The 10,872-nt window shown below is 40.0% G+C and overlaps 1 protein-coding gene and 1 long non-coding RNA gene across 2 annotated transcripts; both read right to left on the bottom strand.

Annotated features, from left to right (window-relative positions):
* Positions 1-3,599: 3,599 nt before the first annotated feature.
* LOC144454474 (uncharacterized) lies at positions 3,600-6,493 on the bottom strand. Its single transcript, XR_013482888.1, has 2 exons — positions 6,406-6,493; positions 3,600-4,661 (listed from the first exon to the last, which is right to left on the bottom strand). It is a non-coding gene; the product is annotated as an uncharacterized LOC144454474 (long non-coding RNA).
* Positions 6,494-6,597: 104 nt separating this feature from the next.
* LOC110213441 (tripartite motif-containing protein 43-like) lies at positions 6,598-10,505 on the bottom strand. The gene is made up of 4 exons (XM_078146197.1): positions 10,197-10,505; positions 9,799-9,906; positions 7,385-7,681; positions 6,598-6,636 (listed from the first exon to the last, which is right to left on the bottom strand). The coding sequence occupies exons 1-4, from the start codon at positions 10,503-10,505 to the stop codon at positions 6,598-6,600; spliced, it is 753 nt and encodes a 250-aa protein (XP_078002323.1).
* Positions 10,506-10,872: the final 367 nt, after the last annotated feature.

Raw genomic sequence — 10,872 nt, forward strand, 5'->3', positions numbered from 1 at the left:
CTGGAGAAGGAAATGGCAAACTGCTCTAGTATCTTTGCCAAGAATACCCCAAATGGGGTCACAAAGAGTTGGACATGACTGAAATGATTGAAAGACATCACACAGCTTTATTGTACTCCTTTTCCAATCTTGAACCAATCCGTTGTTGCATGTTCAGTTCTAACTGTTGCTTCTTGACCTGCATATAGGTTTTCCAGGAGAAAAGTAAGATGACCTGTTACTCGCATCTCTTTGAGGACTTGCCACAATTTGTTATAATCAAAGGCTTTAGAATAGTCAATGAAGCAGAAGTCGATGTTTCTCTGACACTCCCTTTGAAGAGGTCTAGACTTTGGAGTGCTCCTGGGGGACACCCCAAGATCGCAGAGCTGGGCCCTGTCTGAATGAATTCAACTCAAATCTTCTTCCAGACAGATGAAAAGTTTATTAGTGATAAAACACTTAGGCCAGGTGACGCCCATAAGGACAAGAGGGCATGAGAAAGTCTCAGCCTTTTGGGCATGAAATTCTCAGCATCTGAATGGGGGCCAGGGTGGATCTTAAGTACTAAAGTAACTCTGGGTGGCCAGAGAAGGAGGCTGGGAAAAGGGTTGAGGTAAGAATTCTAATTGGGGAGGTCTGAGAGATTGAATAGACAATGGGAATAGCTAATGGAGGGAAGGAAAGGCATCTGTCAAAGGGAGATAAGGGGAGTCCTAAGGAACTTGAAAGTTTAAGCATTTTATAGGGCCTATAATGGAGGGAGCTGGAAGGCATCTTAGTACGCTCAAAAGGTGAGCCTAGGGTTTTTAAAGGGAGGTAAGGAGCTGGGGACTGTAGACAAGTGGGAGCCAGATTCCCTTTGGGTCAAAGGTTGGGGGAGGGAGATCTCTTCTTGAGCTCACCCCATCACCCTCTTTTCTCTATAATCCCATGAATGTTGGCAATTTGGTCTCCAGTTTCTCTGACTCTTCAAAACCTAGCCTACACTTTTGGTAATTCTTGATTCACATAATGCTGAAGCCTAGCTTGCAGAATTTTAAGCATAAATTTGTTGGTATGTGAAATGAACACAATTTTTTGATAGATTGAACATCTTTTGGCATTGCCCTTCTCTAGGATTGGAATGTAAACTGACCTTTTTCAACCCAGTGACTACTGCTAAGTTTTCCAAAGTTGCTAGCATATTGAGTGCAACACTTTAACGCAACATCTTTTAGGATTTTAAACAGTTCAACTTCTATTCCATCACTTTCAGTAGCCTTATTGTTAGCAATGCTTTCTAAAGTCCACTTGATTTCACTCTCCAGGATATATGACTCTAGGTCAGTAATGATACCATTATGAATTATTAGTGATGTGAAGATCTTTCTTATATAGTTCTTCTTTTTATTCTTTCCACTCCTTCTTAATATCTTTGACTTCTGTTAAGTCCCTACCATTTTTGTCATCTTTTATGCCCATTTTTGCCTGAAAAGTTTACCTTGACTTCTCCCATTTTTTTGAAGAGCTCTCTTGTCTTTTCTTTTCTATTTTTTTTTCTGTTTCTTTATATTGCTCATTTGAGAAAACCTTATCTCTCTTTACTCTTCTCTGGAATTCTGCATTCAATTGTCTATATCTCTCCCTTTCTCCTTTGCCTTTTGTTTCCTTAGCTAATCTATTTTTTGTGCTTACTTTAGGTTCATTTATTTATGGGCTTTCTAATAAACAAAAATGCATATTCAGTTCATTAATCCTCTTTTTCTATTTTGTGTGTATATGCATATATATGTGTATGTATATATATATTTACAATTATGATTGTCCCCTTAAGTATTGCATTAGCTGCAACCTCAAAAATTTGGCATGCAGTTTTATAATTCTTTTTACATCTTTGATTTATAATTGAACCTTTGTTGTTTAAGGTTTCATTGTTTAATCTCTATTTGGGTTTGTCTTGTTTATGGTCCCCAAAATAATGATTATTTTCATTGCCTTATCATCTATAAAGAGTGTCTTTTTCTGCCTTTTGACATTTGTTTACTATCTCTGTACTGGAATACATGGTCAACTTTTTTTTTTGTTTTCTTGGGGGTTTTTTAAGGCAATTGGGGTTAAGTGACTTGCCCAGGGTCACATAGCTAGTATGTTTCAAGTGTTTGGTCTGAGGCCACATTTGAACTCAGGTCCTCCTGACTTCAGAGCCGGTGCTCTATCCACTGTGCCACTTAGCTGCCCCATACATGGTCAATTTTAAAGCATCTCTGAGGTGCTGATAAATATGTATATTCTTTTGTGGTCTCATTTAGAAGATGCTCTAAGTATTAAATCTAATTTCTTCAGAAATTTGTTCAGTTTCATGTTTTTCTTTATTTCTTTTTTAAAAATATATTTTTTGGGGGGTGAGGCAATCAGGGTTAAGTGACTTGCCCAGGGTCACACAGCTAGTAAGTGTTGTGTCCAAGGCCAGATTTGTACTCAGGTCCTCCTGACTCCAAGGCTGGAGATCTATCTACTGCACCACTTAGCTGCCCCAAAAATCTTTCTTAAAGTTTTGGCCTTGGAGTCAGGAGGACCCAAGTTCAAATCCAGCCTCAGAGAGTTCACACTTCCTAGCTATGTGACACTGGGCAAATCACAATCACGATTGCCTCACCAAAAATGAATAATAGTTTCACAATTTTCTTATACTTCCCAAAGAGGTATCAGGCTGAGCAGAAATGATATGCAGCTGACAGAATAGTTAACAGGTCCAGAAAAGACACAAAACTAATAAAACAAGCAAAATTATAATAGGGACAATAAAGAAAGCATATATAGGTATAGCTTTAGGGGTGTCAAACTCTTAAAAAAGATTAAAAAATTAATCATTCCAGTGGTATGAATTGTCAAAGAGAATTCTTGTTCAACTAGGTGGATGAATTTGCCTTCATCATGCCTATCAGCCCTCTTCTGGAATTTTGATGAGGGATTCAAGTATATTATTTTTGAGATGATTCATGAATGATTTCCAAGGAATGCCCAAATCTACCGAATTATCATGCTGGTAAATCAAGATGCAAAGTTCTCTCTCTGGCAAGCATAGTTGATTATATCTCTCCAGATTAATCATCTATTAAATAACAACTACCTGCAAACAGGACCCTTAAGAGATTTTAAGGGAAGTTGATGTCATACCATTCTAGCAAGTGAAATTATTGATGAATAACATGTGTGCACATCTTGCTTCGACCATCATCCATGTGTCAAGTCCTTGGGTAGTGTCCACAATCTATTGCTTCAGGTGTCTGGCAAGTGTCTCCTGTGTGTCTCTCAAGCATCCACGCATATCATATTATTATTGGCTCTTCTAAAGGATTCCCAAAAGCACCTTTGACTGTCCAGATCTCCTGACTGTACTTGACCCAGATGGCTCTTTTCTGTAATTTTGATTTATTTAGATTCCCTTTTCACGGCTGGTGGAGCAGAAGCAACCAGGGGAGGCATTTTAGATGGAAATTGCTGGGTCTCTAACCTGCTGAGCAACAGCTACTTTTGCATTGCATATGATGGTTCAGCTCCTTCTCAAATCCATCAGGGCAACCTACCTACTCCTTATTGCCATGATTGTTGGGTAGTAAAAAATCAGGAGGCAGAAATTATCTCAAGTTTGTGAGAATTTTGTTGATTATCACATGCATGCGTGCAGGCTGAATACATTCATATAGGTAGCCTGCAAGAGAAACTACCAAATTCCATTCCGTTACCCCAGTTTTGATACCTTTGAACAACTGTGACCTTGTCTTTACCAAAAATCACTGCCCAGTTTACATAATATTGGCAGAAGTCCCTTTTCCTACCCTGAAGATATTTTATTTTTGAGAAAGTCCAGGTCTCCTGTACAAACCATCTTACAGTTTTATCAGCCTCTCCTATTTTCTTTTTCTGGTTTGTAACTTTGTGGGTTAGCACAAATTGTTTTCTCTTATAGCATTCTGTTATACACAAAAATTTAACCTTTCTGCTTTCCCAGAGTCAGACAGCTGGTCAAAATCTGAGGAAGGAGTCAGACTTAGGGCCTCCTGTTCTAAAGTCTGCACTGTACCAATGGATCAATCCAAATTTATTCAGTGACTGCTATATGCCAGGCACTGTGCTAGAAGCTTTCCAAATATTTTATTTAGTCATCACAACCCTGTTGTTTCCTCCATTATGCAGTTGAGAAAACTGAGGAAAACAGAGGTTAATTGACTTGACCAGGGTTCCAAAGCTAGTAAATGTCTGAGGCTGTATTGGAACCCAGGTCTTCCTGACCCCAAGCCCAGTACTCTATTCATTGCTGTCACCTAGCTGATAATAACAATGGATGACTTCCAGTAACATTAACTTGTGTCAACCTTCAGATATAAATTGATTTCTGGTCAGCATAACCTAGGTCCTGATTCAAACATTAAACAAATCTGGTCTCTCAGCAAAAGGTCTCGCTTCTCAGCCATGCAGGAATGTGTTCAAACAATGTTGTAAAGTTTTCCCAACAACATCATTTCTCTTCAGTTGTATAACAGGATTCACAATTATGTTTAGCATCATGGTTTCAAGTTCAACACTCCCAGTTACATAAATGGCATATGTCTTTCCTGAGGAGTCAGGTATTGTTATAATAAAGGTCTTTTTATCTTCAGATAAGTTGTAGCGATTGTAGCCCTGTGACAGTCCCAATGCTATGGAGAGAGAAATAAAAGGAAATTTTATTTATAGTATATATTAATATATTATATTATTATTTATTAGTCCTTATTCAGTACTTTACCGATTTCTCCAAGGTCCTCAGGAAATCTGAGATTCTCAGAGCTAGCAAGAGTCTTTAAATACTTTGCTATAGTTAGGAAAGGGGGTAAGCCCCAGACCTCTCTTTCTTTTTTGGGGGGGGGTTTGTTTTTTTTGCTTTTTGGTGAAGCAATCAGGGTTAAGTGACTTGCCCGCAGTCACACAGCTAGTAAGTGGCAAGCGTCTGAGGTCACATTTGAACTCGGGTCCTCCCAACTCTAAGTCTGGAGCTCTATCCACTGCGCCATCTAGCTGCCCCCCCCACCTCTCTTTCAAGCATTTCCTTTCATTCTAATGGGCCCCCACAACATGTATCTGCTCACAAGTAAATCACTCCCTGTCTTTTTAGCCAACAATTACTTTTCTTTGCTTTGGGATCCCCAGATTTCTCTATCTCCTGACCTGGGTGAAGGATAAAAAGTCTACTTCCTATCAACTAAGAACCATCATAGGCTAAATGCTGCTAGTTAATAAGCAAATTTTCTAAGTATCTCAAAGTAAATTGGATGGGTAAGATCCCTAGCCTTTACTTCTCCAAATTCCTTCATCCCTTCAGTTAATCCCACAAAGGTGGAAGAAAGACTGGGAGAAAATTTTGTCTACATTGGCCCATATGTTGACTGGAACAATGAATTCTTAAGGTAAAGTCAAATGCTCCCCAAACAGCAGAAGGCTTATTTCTTAACATATCTTTCTGAGAAATCTCTTTTTCTAGGCTGCCAGCATCTGAGTATCCAATAAAGTCTTGTCTTCTCACTTCCTACATATTAAATATACAGACAGTAGCTCCCATAGGGCAAGAGCCATTTTCTATAGCTGTGCCAAAGACAGGCCCCTTGATTTTGATTTAACTTCCAAAAATATAATAAGTTTATAAATATTGAGGGGATTTTGTAGAAGCCATTTGGTACAATACCTTTCTCAAAACCCCGTCCCTGCCCTGAGCAGAGATGAAGACACTTAACTCCAAATAAAAGTGAATTTTCTAAGGTTATATATACCCAGTTTGTACAAGGCCCCAGAAACAGCATAATGATCTGCACTCTGACTCTAGCTTTCTTTCTCCTAGGACTACTCCATTCTCTTTCTTATTTTAGGGAGGAGGAGCATAATGAGGCCTAGGCTGATAATAAATCTCTTTTTTGGGTATCCTTTCTAGATGTGTTTCACCCTTCATGAGTGAATGAAAAATTCCTTTTTATGCACCAATGCCAAGCACCATGCTCAGATCCCCTAATGCCTCCAACTCACCACAAACATAATCTTTGTATTCCTGCTTATGCCTGAGCAAAACTCCAGCCCAGGGAAGCTCAATGGGTGCCCAATTGGAGATCTGGTTTATCTAATGCAGACAGGTAGCACCTTCAGGACAGAGAGCTCACTGAATCTCATTGAGATTCCTTTTCTCTTTCCTTTTATCTTGGAGTAAAGTGTATCTCACTCTACTGGGCCAGGTAGTGTTCTAGTTTCAGGAATATTACAGGCAAATGGATCCACCTATATTAGGTATGGACACAAGGGCATAAGAACCCAACAAACAGAGATATCCTAGACCACATTTCCAATAACTAAGTTGCTGGCCTCCTAAAATTGCTTTGAAGAAAGCTTAGAGATTCATGGTTAAAGGGTGACACTTACTTTGGAAGTAGTATAAAAATTCATTTACCACAAAGTAATACAAATGATGAAACTTTGGACTGAAGAAATGGAAAAACTCATATTTGTAAAGCCTACAAAAAAAAGAAAAATCAGTTACTGACCTTAGTTAACACAAGTCATGTGTGCTTTCATGGTACTAGCTCTATAATTATCTGCTCCCTAGACAAAAACTTACCTTGGAAACAACACATCTGAAACCTGAGTAAATTCCTGAGGAAGAAAAAAAATAAGGTCAGTATAGTTCATGAATCAATTTTACTAAATGCCTAACCATGTCTATCTTCTAAAGGCCCACAGAATTTCATCCCTCCCTGAGCCTTCATTGCCATTTTCCTTATTTCACTGAACCTCAACTTGAAAAAGCAGGATTTTGGACAAAAACTGTCTGCCCGCACTAGGTGATGCTCGGGCAGCCCCTGTGTGGTGCTAGCAGAAAGGTGGCCAAGCAAGAGGTCTCCAGATGACCACACATTTATCCTTTTATATGATAAGGCCCAATAAGGTATATTCTGTTACACAGAGAAAAAAAAAATCAAAGAATTGATAATCATTAAAAGCCTTGTAGGAGTGAATGAACAGGCTTCTACTGAAGCCATCTGCCAGAGGAGCCCGGAAACCATGAATACTTCCAGTGCTGCTCATACCAGCTGCTGCAGTGTGATACAACCAAGCCAGAGGCACAAGATTCCTGAGCATGGACCCTTTGGAACACTCTGCCCCACACCAGCACACAGAGTCCTTCCCTGCTACTGTGAGACCAGACTGTCTGAAGGCAGACATCTCATCTCTCAGGAGTGACCTCTCTGCTCTTTTGTTTGGAAAGCACAAAGCACATACAGTACAGCAGGAGACAAGATCAGATCTCAAAAGAAACCCTGGGAAAGGGCAATGGAAAAAGATTCCATCAACTTCTTATCACCAGATACAGCTGGCCCTGGTGAGGCAGCGCTAGTCTCACCTGGATTACTTGCACATTTGGCTTCCGGACCTTTTCTGCCAACTCTTTGATTCCTTCCATTAGAATTCTGTTTTCTGTGGCTATCATGGCCTCCCATGCCTCCTTTTGTTTCATTATCTGATATTCCTGTGTAGCCTCCAACTCCTTCAGATGCTGATAGAGCTCCTGGACCTTCTTGTTCATGTCCCCCAAGATGAGTTCCTCTTGTAATGGCTCAGTCTCCTCTTTACTCCATATATAATTCTGTACTGCACAAATATCTTTGTGATACATTTCATGGGTCGTAGTTCTGGGGTCCTGCAGAGAAGGATGGCAGTCAGGTGATTATGTAGATATAGATATAGTTATAGAGTCATTTCAGCCACATTTTATATACATACCTATCTATATCTATACCTAGTGACACTATGGCCTCACCAAATCTCTCCTCTTCCTGCTCAATGTGGTGTAATATAAAGAACACTGGACTAAGGAGGAGTGAGAGCTCAGGATTCCAGTGCCACTAAGCTGTGTTTGACTTTCAGCATGTCACTTAACCTCTTTGGCTTCAGTTTTCTACTCTAAAATTAGAAAAATGATACCTATAGATGACATCTATGTATACTTTTCTAGCTCTGACTCTTTGGGGTTCTTCAGACAGTTAAGCAATCTGTTGTACATTGGTTTTTCTTCTTATTCTGAAAGGAGAAAGACCTTCCATTGAGTGTAATTCAAAGTTTGACATCTACCATCATAGTCATTAGAAGACACTTGCCTCCTTATCTATTCTAAATTTAGTTCCTCAGTTACTTGAGGAATCCCCTAAAAGTTCCAAAACCTAGGAAGCCTTCCTTCTTTTATCTCACTCTCCCCTTTGATTACTCTTCTGCTTTCCCAATCCCTCAGCTTGCTTAAGCTCCATGAAATCATGAATTTAAACCTGATTGTGAATTCCTTTACAATTATTTTTACTTTAGAAAGGGGTGTGTGTGTGTGTGTGTGTGTGTGTGTGTGTGTATTTAAATCTTGTCCAGTCAGTCCTTTCCTCAAAATCCTGCCATGGCTCCCTATTTTCTCTTAAGTATAATTAACATTCCTTTGCCTGGAATTTGAAGTCCTCAACAACCCATGTCTAGCCCAGCTTTACAGAGGCTTCTTCAGTGTTCATGCCATCCCTGTGTTCAGCCAGCTTCCCTGTTCTCTATATCATTGCTCATGTTATTCCCTCATGTCTACATTCTCAACATCGGTTCCTCCCAGCAGTCAATGCCCAAGTTCTGAAAAAATGTTGACCCTTTCATGTTATTTGTGACTTCCTTATTAAAGGAACTGAATGTCAATACACTTATGTTCATAAGAATTTCCTACCTAGAAATCTCAAATATTGTAAAAACTTGTGTCTTTAGTCCTCCACGATTATGTCTACCTGAGTTGGCCATGCTAACCTGAACTGAGCATGTCATTGCTATTATTAATGATGATGATGGAAAGATAATCTGATTCACTGTTTCCCAACTACTTTTCCAAGGTCAATCTGTTGGGGCAGCTAGGTGGCGCAGTGGGTAGAGCACTGGCCCTGAAGTCAGGAGGACCTGAGTTCAAATCTAGCCTCAGACCAAACACTTGATACTTACTAGCTGTGTGACCCTGGGCACTTAACCCCAATTGCCTAAACCCCCCCCCAAATAAAAAAGTCAATCTGTTACCAGGTCTCACAATTTTATTAGAAAAGATCCTCACTTCTCAAAGCTTGTCTGTCAACTCACTCTTTCTAGAAGACCCTCCCCCGATATCATGTTTCCCTACTCTGGTGTGGAGGGCTGTGAGGCTGGGCACCCACAGCTCAAAGGGCAAAAAATGAGAAGGCAGCTTCAGCTGCAGCCAGTCTAACACACAGCACTGGATTTGAGATCAGGAGACATTGGTTTGATTCAAAGCTTCTATGTTCATTTGTGCCATGAATTTGGAAAAGTGACACAGTATCTATGAGCCTCAGTATTCTTGCCTACCAGAAGGTTAGTGGTTGCTGTCCTTCCTTCTTGAAGAGGACCAAAATGACATCACCATTGTGGAGTCAAGTTTCAGCGTGTCCGACTATGGCTAATTAGACCAATACAAGCTCAGAATGCTCCATCACAGGTCAGGCACAAATAGTGCCTGTGAACATTTGGGGTAGAGGTCTTGTGCCAGTGCCTCCTATGTCAGCTCCAATGGGCTGGTCACATTGTTCAAATGCAAAATGTACACTTGCCAAAAAACTATTTTATGGAAAACTCCCATAGGGCAAGTGTTCACACGGCATTCAGAAGAAGTAGTACAAGGACACTGTCATGCCTACCAGATATGGTTAATGATGATGGCAGGATTGTAATAGAAAACATCTGAGATTAGGGATGTGAAAAATATTATGGAGGGAGACAGAGCAAGATACTTACGGTCCATACCACAGCCCACGTCACAGAATTCTCTTTCTCTTCCATAAAAAAAATCTGTCTCTTTTCTAGAGAATTATGAAAAGTTTTCATAAATGTCAGGATTTTCTTCTGTAAGAGAGACATGAATAAACACTTATTAGGATGTCTGTCCTTAGCTGAGGGCATGCAATGTAAAGGGCTGAGAAACTCACGAGCCCTGAAAGACCAATACTGTCTGGTTGATCTATTAAGTAGAGTGGTGCTGTTTGATCTCTTTTGATGGAGAGATGAGTACTCAGGGGGATAATAGCTCCATGGAATAGACTATTATGGAAATAACCAAAATGGGCATGAAGGGGTCACTATCAAAGAATACTTCAAAGCACATGGGGGATTTTCCATAATTCTTGATGACTCACCCTAAATTTCAGAGCAGCCACTGGAATGGGCCAATGTTTGTGGCTCCTATGATTGTCTGACTTAGAGCAGGTCCCACAGAGTAGGCTCTGGTTGAACTCACAGAGAAGTTTCTGGTCTTCCCTGTGTATCTCCCAGAAGGTTTCTCCTTCAGGATACATGACAATGTCAGCTCGAAGAGTTTTCAGCTGGGAGAATTGCCAGCATTGAGTGCAGCATGAAGATGGAGAAGCTTTGTTCTTGAGACAAGTTGGGCAAATGATGTGTCCACATTCAAGGGTGATTTGCTTAGGGCCCAAGTTAGGGCACATAGAATATAAACAATTTTCATTCAGCCTAAGGACAGACAATGAGACAAGATAAGAGTGTTTTCCCCACTCCCCCCCTTTTTTTTTGTTCAAAACAAACACACTTCTTGAAATAGCATAGTAAGCAAAATAATGATTTCCCCCTATAAACCTGGAGAAAATTGTCTTAAAAATGTAGACACCATCAAGACAGAGTGGGTAAAGTTCCCATTGTAAGAGCAGTGATAATTTACATAGATAGCATTTTAAGGTATTTCCTATACATCATTTTGTTTCATGCATCCAAATACCCTACAAAGTAGGTGCTATTATTTATTACCTGCATTAGAGATGGGGAAGCTCAGACTCAGAGGTTAAGTGGCTTGCCCAA

Source organism: Phascolarctos cinereus, unplaced genomic scaffold (genome assembly GCF_003287225.1).
Source record: "Phascolarctos cinereus isolate Bilbo 61053 unplaced genomic scaffold, phaCin_HiC Scaffold_726;HRSCAF=1367, whole genome shotgun sequence".
NCBI classification, from domain to species: domain Eukaryota; kingdom Metazoa; phylum Chordata; class Mammalia; order Diprotodontia; family Phascolarctidae; genus Phascolarctos; species Phascolarctos cinereus.